Genomic DNA, 14,389 nt, shown 5'->3' with positions numbered 1-14,389 from the left:
TAATACTTGATTAACCTTATGGCCAAGTTTCATGAACTAGGTCCATATACTTTCTAAGTTATGCTGTCATTTCAAAAACTTAACCTCAGGTTAAGATTTGGTGTTGACGCCGCCGCCGCCGCCGTCGCCGTCGCCGTCAGAAAAGCGGCGCCTATAGTCTCACTCTGCTATGCAGGTGAGACAAAAAATCAGTTACGGTGAAGCCTTTGGGCATGTTTTGCTTTGTGGAGAAAAGAAAAGAGCAGCACTAAATGAAATCCTTTGTAAAGCTCTCTTGAAACCATCTCCTTTTGACACTATCCCTAACCCAAACACTGACATAAACACCATAACCAATACAAATACTGGTACCAATACAAATACTGGTACTGTACCAATACCATTACAAGGACCAATACAATCATCGACACTAACACACACAAAATCACCATCACCAACACTAGTAATTAGAGCTGCTTTACAACAGCTTACCTCTTTATCTAATTTTCTTCATAAAGTTACATATAAAGTCACGGCAATTTCATATTGAAGCATCGTTCAAGCCTATTCAATCTCTCATAAAATTTAGTAGTGAAAGATTTCTCCGAAACATATATTACATTAGAATCATACTGCCATCATACTTGAAATATATCGTAATTGGTTTTGTAATTTCTGGATATTTTTTGTAATTTTTCTATTCGTTTATTTCATGCAGTTATTCTTTACTTATTTGGCTTTCAAGCTGTAATCATGTCTTTTTAATAAATCCAATCCAGAATCTCAAACACCGCCACCAACACCATCACTAATAGAAACACCAATACCAGCACAAACACTAACACCAACACCATCGCTAACAGAAACACCAATGCCAGCACCAACACTAACACCTAACACCAATATCCCATTTGACACAACACACTATGTCAGTGTAGCAACACTCACCCCATTAGAAAGTGCTGGCTCTTGGTCCTGACCCTTCCTTCTGTTAGGACCGCCCTTCTGCTTCAGGAACTCATTGTATTCTTTGTTCCGTTGCACACGCGCTCTGTCCTGAGCAGAAAGCCTCTCTCCTATTGGCAGCGACATACCATCACCTTCCACAGTTGTTCTCTTGGATGATGACCGGTTAGTTTTCTGTGGGGAATGGTTCAAGATAAAGGGTTTATTTCCAACTGGTCTAATGCCAATTCGTCCAATTACCAACTCATCAACTATCATTTGGTCTAATAATTGGCATTTATATAGCGCTTTATCAATCTACGACTGCTCAAAGCGCTTCACAATTATTATTACCCGGTCACGGGATTCATAGCATTTCAAGCAGCCTGTTGGGCGCACACTTGCTAAACCAACCACAATGACGGTTGTTTCCTACCAAGAGTTTGTCCACTATCCATATGGTCTACATTAATTGCCATTTCGTCTACTCGCCATTTCATTCAATAACCAGTTGGTCCAATAGCCATTTAGTCCATATACATTTGGTCAAATTGGACTAAGTGTTACTTTATATGAAATGGGTATTAGACCACCTGACCATAGAACATTTTTCTATGATTGATCCCATTGACTACACTGTACAATCAATCGTGAAAATCAAGCGTACGATTAATCGCTAACCTTTGTGTTACGGGACCCAGGTTATAAGACGAAATGATCATAGACTAACTGTTAATTAGACGAAGTGATGATTTCACCAAATGATTATTGGACTAAGCAGTTGTTGGACAAAATGTTCATGGATGGAATGGCATTAGACAAAATGAAGTTAGACCATGTGGTGAGTGGACGAGTTGGCAGTAGACGAATTGGCAATTTACCAAGATAAAGTACAGAGTTGCACAACAAACAATGTAGGAAATGGGTTTAGCACTGCCAGACACATTATAGATACAACACATGATTACATACGAGGAGATGAAGTCAATGAACATGACATGGGGGAGTGTCTAGAAGAAGGTCTAGAACCACCAGGAGTGGAGATCCTTTGTTGCTGCCATACATGCCTGGAGGCATAATGGGCAGTAAGTAAGTACATGATTAGGTATGCATGTGGAGAAATGTGTCTTGCCACCCCAAAACCCCCAATTGCACAAACAAGCTAAAAATTATTCATTCATCAGATTAACTGATGTACTTTATAAAAAAGATGTGAAGTTTAACTACCATTCAATACAAGTTAAGTTTCCCAAAGATCAAATGTTTCTGTTTAAAAACAATTCCTCCTTTTTTTCTTTTCATCAGAAGTGGTTGAGGGGTGCAGCAATTTCATTATCCCTTCATTCATTCCTGTACATGTATGTAGTCATAAAAGCAACAATGATTGGGATCGGCCAAATACAACATATCTGGTTTGCTTACCTCTTGGATGAATTTCTGGTATTCTTCCTGTCTCTCCTTCTGTAACTTCTCTTTAGTTGTAATGTAGTTGCCTACAGGAAGACCAACTTCTCCTAAATACACAATTACAATTTAAAAAAAAATAGAAACACTGACATCTTTAATTCAAGCAAACAAAATTATATGAGTAAAACAATTTGAAGACTACAACAAGGAAGCATAAATATTTGGCGCAAATATTCACTACTGAATGATACGCACCGTATAAGCTAAAACAACAACAACAACAAATTGAGGCTTTGAGTTACAGTTCAAGGAACATTCCATGAAAGGTTTTCTCAGTACTTTTCACTGACTGACTGCTTTGGTCTCAGCCAGTAAGATGCAAGGATTTGTAGTATCGTCTAATATCACTGATAAACCTCTTCACGAAATGCTGCAAAAATCATTCAAATCAAAACATGAAATAATCAAGAGCAGTCTCTGTCCTACAAATATTGCTCCATGTACACAAGTGACTTCATTCAAATTAAAATTCAATTAGCATTAACATTTTACTGAATGGTACCTGAATATTTTATGTCATTTCTAGACATGTGGGGAACAGTTGATATATACTAAAATGTGACAGTTAAGTCAGTCTAATATTGTTTCTTTGGCATTGTAATAGGACTTCTTTATGACTCAAAGGGATACAATAGTGCAACTCTGATGCATATATCACTCCTGTGTAAGTTCATGTCTATATTTAACTGAAAGATTTGTGCTTAAAATCCCAGCACCAGTTTTCTTTTGTTGAATTCAAAGTAGTTTAACACAAAAGGTGATCTCTGAATGAATGCATGTTCAAGACATAGGGTCTACTTCATAGTTTTCAAAACATAGTTTGGATCACTGGGTTACAAAATGAAGACAGCGTATGGACAAACCTGATTTATCTCCCCTCCGTTGGTTGGTAGGAGAGTTTGGAGATGGCTTCTTCTCTCGATTTATACCTCCATTCTGATATCCGTTTGCTTGTATCTGCAAATTAAAGATAAATACCAGTTGTGGCAACGACCTCAAAATGAGTTTGAACAGAATCCAATAAAATTACCACCCAAGTGTTTGTACATGTATGTAGAAATGAAAAATATGTGTCAATTGGCTCTGGAAAAAATGTGTAATTGCTGGGAAATTAGCAAAATAAGCACAGAATTTCCATAAAGTATTGGGGAATTTTGCTAAGCAATATTAATACACTGTCCCAAATATGCCTTTTTGTGTTAGATATGATCAGAATTATCGGTTTTCAGCTAAGATTTTCTGATTTCACAAAGATGAGTTGATTTCAATGTACACCAGATCTAGATCCATGATAATATTGTGGTAATTAACCTTGATTTTAACAGCTTTCTCATGAAATGAATTATTGTTTGCTGCAATTTTGTTCTTTTACCTTTAAACAATACAGTTTAGGTTCTGAAGAATGGGGGTTTAAAACCCCATTCTACAGAGAGCAAGACCTCTGAAAGACTGCTGAAAGACAATGAAACTTGCTTGATCTTTCAAAAGGATTTCAACAAACTTTCAAAGATCTCTGAGGTCTTTCACGATTCTTGATGGATCTTTCAGTGGTCTTCATGGTCTCAATGATCTCCAAAACTTTTCAACGGTTCGAAACAGACTTACAGGGGTCTTCCAGGAAAATGCTCATTTGATGGTCTTTCAATGAAATTTCAAAGTTCTTATTAGTCTTTCCATGATCTTTCGGCAGTCTTTCAAGATTTTTGCAGAAATCACTGTAAGACTCATGAGAGATCATTGAAAGATCATTGAAAGACCAGGCAAAGTCCATGGAAAGAATTCTGAAAGATCACTTGTTGCATAAAAGATCTCTGAAAGACCATTGAAAGATCTACATGTATATAGGACTAGTCTAAGACCAGTACAAGACAAGAAATATCCATCAGTCTTTTCAGAGTTCTTTGAGGGGTCTTTCTGAGCCATTCCACATAGATTTCAGTTATCTTGGAGACTGCTGTAAGACCTTGCCAATTTTTGGTCTTTCAAAGGCTCTTCAAAGGTCTCCCCTCTGTGGAATGGAGGCCTAATAAAAATAGATGAGCAAAATGCAAATTATCATTTTTTTTTGGGGGGGGGGGGCAAGCACTGAATTTCTAATCAAAGTACAAACATTTCCCTTGAGTTCTAACAAGCTGCACATGATAGTTCTTGTCATTTTTTTAATACATGTAGCTCACTTACCTGTTTTCCATTTAAATGTTGTAGATCTTCTCTTTCTCTCGCAATCTTCCTTTTCTGTTCCTGTATAAAGTTATCCAGATCATCTTCTGCAGACATTCTGATCCAACTTTAAATTGTACAGTATGCACATCTATCAAAAATCAAATGAAAAAGACCGAGAGACACATGAGAGTTACAGTACTTGGCAAAAAAAAAAAGATTGAAAATGGCGAGATTGTCCATGCTGTTGATTGAGACTGCTTTTCGTTTGAAATATATGAGTGGGGAATCCCAGCTTTATCACGTACATGTATATACACAAAAGTTTTTTCTCTTGCAAATGAGAATTTGGAACAGAATTTACAGAAAATAAGCTCTCGTCAAATCTTGCTTGGCGTATTTCTATCATTTTTTTAAATTACATTATGATTCAACATTTGCACAAGGGCAATTCCATATTAAAAATGATCAACCTTTTTTTAAAAAGTACATGTACGTCCGACCCCCATTTTTCTCAAGTTTTACTTCACTTCAAGTGAAGACCAAGCCATGGTCCATTTACAGACAGTCAAAGAACAAGAAATCAGAGTCAGAAAATTTCATGAAGGTCCCACATATAGGGGGACAGATGTACATATTTTATGAAATTGCCCATAACAATAATACATACAAATTTATAATATGGCCTTATCATAACCTCTCTTCTCATTTGAGTCGATGTGTATGCACCATAGAGATATCTCTATGGTGTATAAAACATGTTGTGTAACTTAGCTTAGTCAATGAGTGAAAGTGGAAAGATTGTCAGTCTCCAGCGCACAGCACTGACAAAATAAAAGGCAGTGAATGGACAAGCGATATAGCTACGATGGTCAGCTCAGCAGATGTCGGCCCAACCAGCACAGAAGATTTCTGACCACCACTCATCATGAAAAACGCTATTTCCACCCACCACTAATTTCCAATAAAAAGTGTTTCAAACAACTCCTTGAAAAAAGGACTAAATTGCATTAATTTCCATCTGTGTTTTATGTTGCCCATTGACTGTGAGACACAAACAGCCAATCTCCGCACAGCTCACGGCAGCGATTCATAGACCACTGATTCATTGGTCCATCGCACAAATCACGTCATGATTGCAGGGTCACAAAAATAATTCGGTCAAAAAGTCAGTAGAGGCGCACGGCCAATATGGGAGACTCTCTCCAATTTGGGAGACGATCTCCCATATTAGAGACGGTTACACTTCGTAATTCCGAAGGTTCTTTATTCCGAAACATGTAAATTGCCCATACCTCGATGTTCGTTAATCCGAAAACGAAAAAGGGTTCGTTAATCCGAACATTTGTGGCGTTATTCCGAAGGTTCGTAACTCCGAAGGTTCGATAATCCGAAAACGAAATAAGGTTCGATGTTCCGAAGGTTCATCAATCCGAAAACGAAATAAGGTTCGTTGTTCCGAAGGTTCGTTAATCCGAAAACAAAATAAGGTTCGTTGTTCCGAAGGTTCGTTAGTCCGAAAACGAAATAAGGTTTGTTAATCATTTCGTTTTCGGACTAACGAACCTTCGGAATTACGAACCTCATTTTGTTTTCGGATTAATGAACCTTCGGAATTACGAACCTCATTTCGTTTTCGGACTAACGACCTTCGGAATTACGAACCTTATTTCGTTTTCGGATTAACGAACCTTCGGAATTACGAATGTATGCGATTCGAGACTTGCTTTGCAAAAGTACAAAAGAAACAACACCAACAAAAGCATATTTTTTTCCACCCAAAATTTTTTCTCACTGAGGTCAGAAGCCCATTTGTTTTGTGTGTGGATGACAACAAAAATCCTTATCAAAACAAAAGTAGACAGTGAATTTTTAAAGTAGACGGTGAAAAGGGTTTTTACAGTTAGGTGTGTGTCCCTTTTTTTTTTCTTTTTTTTTCAAACACAAGACATAAAAGAAGGATTTATAATTTTTATTAATGAGAAACTAAGAAAAGACAAGACAAAAGAATAAGAAGGACGTGGAATTGTATGTGATTTCACATTTGAATTGTTATTTGACGAATATTTTAAGAAATTCTATAAATATATAACTAGTAGCCGATTGGTTACAATAGCTGGTGTGCCCTTTTTCACAAACAATCATTTAGCACGCGCGATATTTAATTTCTCTATTTGTATTGAAGTGTTATTCCTCGAAGATGTTTAATCTTGTAGGTTTAACGTCGTATGGACCGCCTTTGCCGACGACGTCCTACTTACGAAAGTGACTGGCGCGTATAATCTGGAGAGATTGAAGAGCGCCATTATATTCAACAACAACAACATATATCCAAAATGGCGGATAGGCTAAAGTCGTTGACTGCTCAAAACGATGTCCAAAAACCCCCAAAATTATTGATAAAATTTCATTCAACCGTAAAATAATGCTAATAATGTGAAAGGTGAGGATGTATTCATGTTAAATGTGTTTGTCAAAATATTTTGTGTACCCACATAGATCCGATTAGAGCGGATTCTACTGCGTTGTTGGTACAGTGGCAGATACAAATTTTGACCAGCGCGAGTGATGTGATATTGCTACTGAATGGGTAAACAGAATTGTCAATTTTCTGTGTACACAAAATCTATGGGGAAACTACCTCGAGCGAAGTTCGTGCAGGCTCCACTCCACTTCACTACCGCTACACTACACTCCACCTACCCGAACTTCGGGACCATGAACTCAATCTGATATTCCCAGTGACATAGGTGGGATCAAAAAGTTATTTATTGTAAAAATTAAAGAAAAAAATATAACGAAAAAGAAAAATAGCTTAATTTCTTACTCTACACCCGTATTTCACTCCGTGTCCATCCTCCGGTTATCCTCAAAATTTGTGATTTTGGGCCAGTATCTAATTCCTCACATGTGTTATTCACGGCCGATTTCAAAACATCGAATGCGATCAGTCGCAGGACAAACAGCATAAATATTTATATTATATTGGATGGCTCAGAAAATGCCAGAAATATTCTAAGAGTTTGGGAAAATATTCCACAGAATTTCCATTTTCTGACATGCTGAAACGGAATTTAAGATTTTTTTAAACGGAAAAGGCAATTTTTTTAAACGGAAAATCACTGTCCCTATTACAGTCACACGAGTACGAGGTTAGTATGTATACTAACCTCGTACACCGTACTGCGTTTGACCCTGGATTTCTAAGTAGTCGGCAAACATCGCTTCATTGCAGAAGTAATATTTGCCGAAACTCCTTCCAGCTACTCATCAGGCTCTTTCCGGTATATAGCAATACAATCATAATTTTTATATTGAAATTCAAAATCAAAATCGTACAAAAAAGAGCAAATTCGCTCACCTCGGCCTGGAAAGTGACTTCGCATGTCTCTTTTACGGAAATACAAGGAAGCCCGTTGGTGGCGCTAATAAATTTTGATTCAGCTCCTCTGTAATTTTATAACTGTGTCTAAATTCTTTGAATGCGCAATTTTTTTGATTACTTAACTAATTATGAGCACCAATAAATGGAATACCTTCATAAACATAATTCAAGATTATTATTGGTGATGATAACACTTTTTTGCAAATAATTTAAAACGATGACTAATAAAATAGAAAAAATCTACGTACCTGGAACGAAACCAGCAGTACAAGCTTTAACGAACATCAATAATACGGTCTACCGAAGTCTGTACGTTGAAAAGATTGGACACTTCACGGACTTCACGTTATGCTTTGCGTCGATTTGCGTGTAAAATAGTTCAGGTGCCTAGTCTTTCCCTTGTCATGTCTTTGATATGAATATAAATCGCGCGCCCTCTTTAGGCCAAAAATTTATGTTGTCGTTCGACAAGCCGCGTGACGTCACGAGCAAGAAAAGATGAGGAAAAGAGGGGAATAGAGTGCTCAAACAAGTCTCCAAATGGACTTCATATGGATCAGTAAGTGAAATGGAATCATTATATGAAATTATAATACAGTACATGAAGCAATATCAATTCGTGCAAGTGCATGGAAGTGGTTTATCTGGACTCCAGGAATCTCCAAATTCTGTGGAAGGATCAGCTCAGTCATAGAGAAAGTTGCATGCATCGTGCCATGAATTTACCGTGCACGGCGGCAGCGATGCACCCATTGGTGTCCCTATTAAAGGGGAAGTTCACCCTGACAAAAAGTTTATTGTAAAAATAGCAGAAAAAATAATAAAAAATATTGCCAAAGCCGAAGGTTTGAGAAAAATTCATCAAATAATTAAAAAGTTATTAGAATTTCAATTATTTGATTTGTGACGTCATATGCGAGCAGCATTCCTACATAGAGTTACGGACGCGAGCGTCGCGTAACGTTGGGGAAGTACAATAAGAAACAAGATGGCGGCGTAAACATTGGGCAAGTCTCTTCCGTCTTTTCACAATATTTTTTCATTTTTTTGATGAATTCTTGTTTTAAAAATAACAACGAGAGCGTAGAAATGTCGGAAATTAAGTTTTATCCCATGTACATGATTTAGAGCTAGATCTTTTAGAAGGAAAGTAGAAATCTCGGGGGTGAAAGTTTCAGGTTTTGGCTGGCTCTGTGCACTCTAGGCACCAAGGCTATTAATTCCTGTGTTAAAAAAGTGAGTGCACGCGAATTAAATGTTGGGCTTAAATTACTAGATCTTACCATGGAGCTCCATGACGAAATCTATTCTTAAATTAGACTCTAGATATTACTAAATGGAAAAAATGTACAAATAGTACTCGCCTGGTCTTTTCTTGGGGTATTGGAGCCTTTTTGTCCAGAACTTGCTCAACTTTTGCGGCAAATTTTGTCGCCATAGGGTTGTGCAAATTCTCGTTTAATACTGGTTGTCACGTGACACGGCAATGTCGTTAGGCTGTTTGGCCTGTATTCAAGGCGTTCTATCCGTTATGATTTTATATTGAATGAAGCAAATTCCATCAGGTATAGGCCCCTATCAAGTCAAAATCGATACAGGGATCGAGAGGGGGGGGGGGGGTGGAGCCAAAAATTTCCCAGTCACATGGTATGAAAATGAAATTTTTTATGATTGTCCACGATCATTAGGGCAAACCCGTGTGTGGCAGTACGGTAGCGTGATGAGTAAAAAAAATAAAATAAAAGAAAGAAAGAGGGCCAATGTAGGCATACATGGCGCGTGGGAATAAAGTTGCTTTATATGTTCCAAGCGAGTGAAGCAAGCGAGAAAAAAACTTTTCGTGCAAATCTAAATTTGAGATAGATATCTTAACTTACACTTTTCCTTTTCTTTTCATTAATTCCCTTCATTTCTTTTTTATCTTGGTTGTAGAACTTTCGGGGGCCCCTGGGCCTAACCCTTCCATCGTGTACCCCCAGTGCAATATCAGCAGGTGGGTCTCGATAACTCTGGATATTTAGCAATTAGACCTATTTATAGAAAAACATAACGTTAATGTTTTGACCCCTTCCCCCAAAAAAAAGGAAAAACAATTATAAACTAAGTTATATACATCCCCCTTTTCTCATTTCGCTTTTTATTTTCTCTATTCCCTCCTTATTTTTTTTTGGGGGGAGGGACCTTTTCGGGGGGCACCGCCCCTAGCTACGCGCCTACCAGATGAAGAGGCGAGCGAGAAAAACCTTTGTCACTTTTATTACAAATATCAATTTTGCAATATATTTTGACATAACATTCGGAATTATTCTCGCATGCATTTTTCTTTCCTTTTGCTTTTTTATGGCCTTTTATTTCTCTTCCCTTTCTTTTTCTGTCTTTCTTTCTTTCTTTCTTTTCCTTCCTTCATTCCTTTTCTCTTATCCCGTTTTTTTTTTGGTGAAATCCACTGGACCGGGGATCAAGGGCCAGCCTGCATGCCCCCGGCGGTTTACGCCTCTGCCGTGGATGTAAGCTATATATACGCATGATCTTAATCTTCATTATGATTCAAACTATATAGAGGCGCATCCAAGATTTTCCAAATTAAGTAGGGGGGGGGCGGGGTGAATTTTCTCAAGTAAAATTTGACAACTCCCAAAAAAGGTTCTTACTAAAAAAAACGGTCATTATATTGTCTCGCGTAAAGTTTGACAAGTTAAAAAAAAATGGGGGTCACTCAAAATGAAAGTCATTTTGTCCGCGTAATATTCGGCAAGCCCCCCCCCAAAAAAAATAAGAAAATGGAAAGTCATTTTGTCCACGTGATATTTGGCAACCCCCCCCCCAAAAAAAAAAAAAAAAAAAAAAAAAAAGGTTTTAACTATAGCAATGATCGAAGGTCATTTTGTCTCGCGTAAAATTTGACAATTTTTTTATAAAGTTGTCACTAAAAAGAAGGTCATTTTTTCCACCATTGATTATATTTGGCAAGCCCCCAACCCCCACCCCCATAAAAAAGTTTGTCCCTAAAAGTGATGTATAGAAAGTCATATTGTTAATTTGTTCCCAGTAAAATTTTGAATTTGGCAATAAAAAAAAAAGGCCAAAAAGAGAAAAGAATATGAACGAAATATCCCCATTACAAATAATGCTGTACGTGATTCTCATGAGGGGGGGGGGCACATAACTAGTATTAACAACATATTTAATTCCAAAATGTTTACTATAAATCTTAAAAAGGGGGAACGGGCAGAAATGCTCACCCCAACCCCCCCCCCCCTCCCCGCCACTGATTCCAATCAATAATGACTTTTCTCTGCAATACTAATGCTTTGAAATCAAGATACTGAAGATTGATACGCTTAACATAAATTATGAACGTCTGACAAAAAAATAACCAACCGATCACCTGACCGATCAGCTGACCAGTACGCGTATCACTTCGGAGTTGATCACTCGTCGCAGGTGTGTGGAACGCTCACCGAAAATCAACAAAAAGGGCCTGAAATGTAAGTTTAACAATAATCCATTTTAATTTCAACTATTTTTAGAACTTACTCAATTAAATGCGACCAAATAAAAGTTATATCTTAACACTGCAACTTGTATTAATGCGTACATTTACCAAAGTCTTGGGTTGGAAATCAGAATAGCATTGTCCAACCCCCGGGGGGGCACTCGACCAAAAAAGTGGTAGGGGTGTGCCGCGGGCGAGGCAAAAAACGGGAGCCTTGGAGCGGGCTTATTGTAAAAAGGAGGGTCCTCGGAACGGGCTTCGGAACAACAAATTTTTGTGAAAACGGGGGTCCTCGGAACGGATCTCCGTATCTCTGTGAGTGCGTATGCATCCCTATGGAACGGGCAATCGTGCATGACGCAGCTAGCGCGGCCTCCGCCCGGTGCGCTCGCGCTAAGGAGATGGTCGAAAGGCGCTCTACGGCCGCTTTTCACCAAAATTGCAGCTCCTTGTACTAGTTGTAGCAGATCAATGCGACCGGAACGGCGGAACGAAAAATATGCGAAGCTTTGGAGCGGATTTCTTTCTTCTTTTTTTCTCGATAAGAAGGAAATGCTATGCCTTGGAGCGGCTTTCTTTATTCTTTTTCTCAATAAGACAAAAATGCTATGCCTTGGAACGGAAATTTGAGTGTAAAAATGGGGGTCCCCTCCGCGGCACATACCCATTATGCATTATATACTGAGTGCCCCCCCCCCCCCCCCCCCCCGGGGTCCAACCCATAATTTGGGTAATGTCGCCTATGACTATGAGGTCCATACATGACAATGTTTGGACCTCATTGGTACTTAGGAGTGGCTCTGTGTGGGTCTATGAGATAGAAGGCCTGGCTTCGTATGAGAGTAACCTTACGTTAGTAAATGATTTTTACTCTCTAGAAGCCAACTGGCTACTCTGACCATTCCTGGGCGAGAGGCAAGCCACAAACAGCCTGAGCTGAGAGAGTGACATGAGTGAGGCTGAGCTAGACCAAAAGCTTCGGTCTCTGTTATGTTGGTTGTTATCTGAACTCCATTGGCTTCACTCACCAAATACAGAGACCGAAGTTCTAGCGCGATCTGTACAGGGGACTCAATCAGTCAATGGCCATATGTTTATGTGTATTAAGTTCGGATAAAACAGGGCAGTGAAGTTGCGCGACAGCCGAGGTAAGTCTCTGTTTTCATGGTTTTTGTTCCTTTTAACTTGATTTTCCTAGTTTTTTGGCAATTAATGCCAAGAGGGAATATTAATTTGCATTTCGGTTGTGTTAACTAAGTTTGATTCATTAAAGACAAAAATTGAAGAGCCCCGACGGGGGGATTTTGCATTGTAAATCCCCTAATGGTGGCTGCACGATAGCGAGCCGTCTGTGTATGAGGAGAAATTTAAAATACAAAAAAATGTTTAAAAACTCCTCGAAACAGACGGCTGCCAGCTGTCTAAGGCTGAGCCTGAGCCGAGGCTCGCGCTTTCGCACGCACTCGTGAGCCGAGATCTGTCTTACATTACGACACACAAATCGAAAGCAATGGGACTGAAGCTAAAACCTTCGTTGCAAATTATGAGCGCTTGGCAACTGTAAACAACTAGATTGGCGGTGGAATATCTCCTTGAAATAATATAATACTTATTCGTAATTATTTTCTTTATATAAAATCTCCCTTACCTCTGTCTTAAACACCTTCGGTTAACGATATCACCATCCAAATTATTTGGCATCGTGCATTTCTAAAACCGTAGCAGATTGAAAATTTGAGATGTTGCGGCGCCGTCAGGAAATATTTGTGTGGAACCGCAATGCATGATGGGAAATTATCATAGCATAAATAGACACTGAGCGAGCGAGCGAAGCTCGAGCAAGAGGTGAAAGTGCAATTATCAATTTTTTTTATTGGTTCATGTATGTACGCTAAAAAGGAAATTTGGTTTCCAATAACTTTAACAATAAGTATATATACACAAATACACAAGGATTAAAAGTCAAATATATCATAACAATATTGAAAACTTTACATTAACAAACACTAGATTAACTATCTGCATACCGCCCCCTCCCCCGGCCCCCGGACCACAATCCAGTTGAAAGCAATTAGAGCAAAACCAAGTGAAACCAGTTGGCAAACTGGTTTCAATAGGGAAATTTGAACAACTGCTTCCAATTGAAACCAGTTGCCAATTGGTTCCAGTTAAAACCAATAGGGCAACTGGAGCCAGTGGCCAATTGGTTTCATTGGGTTCCAGTTGAAACCAATTAGGCAACTGCATCTCAGTTGGTTCCAGTTTTCCCTATTAGAACCAGTTGAATCCAATTGGAGGCAACTGGTTTCAATTGGTTCCAGTTGAAACCAATTGGAGGTAACTGGTTCCAGTTGAAACCAATTTATTGGTTTCAACTGGATCCAATTGGAAATTACAGTTGGAATGAATTTAATTAGTTAGAAATAATATTGATTAGCATTTGTACTATTGCTCATGCCAACACAGAAGCATTGTACCAATGTAGACTCTCATACATATATTTATCAGGAGCTTCGAATATATGTATTTGTACAAATTTTGATGCAACTTGGTAACAGTTATACGTGGTGTACTAATTATCTTTTAATCTATTGTAACTATAATCTATAATATTTATGAACATATGGTTTTCACTGCTAGGTATTCTAAACATTTATCTTTAAAAAGTGTGGCCCTTGAGAATGAAAAGAAATGAAAGACATATAAGTAAATCACGTGAATCACATAAAACATTAATCTGTACACAAGCATTGACAGATAATATGCAAATCAACTGCAGTTGGGTAACTGGAAAAATTTTCAAATGTAAACCAGTTACCCAACTGGATCCAGTTAGGATTTCCAGTTAACTGGTTCCAGTTAGTAGGATTTTCAGGCCCAACTGGTTCCAATTAGAAGTAATTTCCAGTTACCCAACTTTCCAGTTGGAAGTCATTTCCAGTTGGAAGAAATTTCCA

At 38.3% G+C, this 14,389-nt stretch overlaps 1 protein-coding gene across 27 annotated transcripts in view; it reads right to left on the bottom strand.

Moving 5' to 3' along the window:
- The window catches only part of LOC129279908 (centrosome and spindle pole-associated protein 1-like), an 84,504-nt gene extending 71,294 nt beyond the window's left edge, over positions 1-13,210 (bottom strand). For 26 of the 27 annotated variants that reach the window (XM_064112639.1, XM_064112636.1, XM_064112646.1 and 23 more), the window contains exons 1-5: positions 13,081-13,208; positions 4,573-4,702; positions 3,255-3,348; positions 2,347-2,438; positions 928-1,119 (exon numbers count right to left, since the gene is read on the bottom strand). In XM_064112639.1, the coding sequence (XP_063968709.1) occupies positions 928-1,119; positions 2,347-2,438; positions 3,255-3,348; positions 4,573-4,668 (474 nt within the window). In that variant the 5' untranslated portion in view covers positions 4,669-4,702; positions 13,081-13,208. Of the gene's footprint in view, positions 1-927; positions 1,120-2,346; positions 2,439-3,254; positions 3,349-4,572; positions 4,703-13,080 lie in introns of all 27 variants that reach the window. The other variant, XM_064112644.1, reaches the window with a different exon arrangement.
- Between the last annotated feature and the right edge of the window lie 1,179 nt (positions 13,211-14,389).

The sequence above is a fragment of the Lytechinus pictus genome, chromosome 17, assembly GCF_037042905.1.
Source record: "Lytechinus pictus isolate F3 Inbred chromosome 17, Lp3.0, whole genome shotgun sequence".
Classification (NCBI taxonomy): domain Eukaryota; kingdom Metazoa; phylum Echinodermata; class Echinoidea; order Temnopleuroida; family Toxopneustidae; genus Lytechinus; species Lytechinus pictus.
This window is presented reverse-complemented; position numbering and strand designations above follow the sequence as displayed.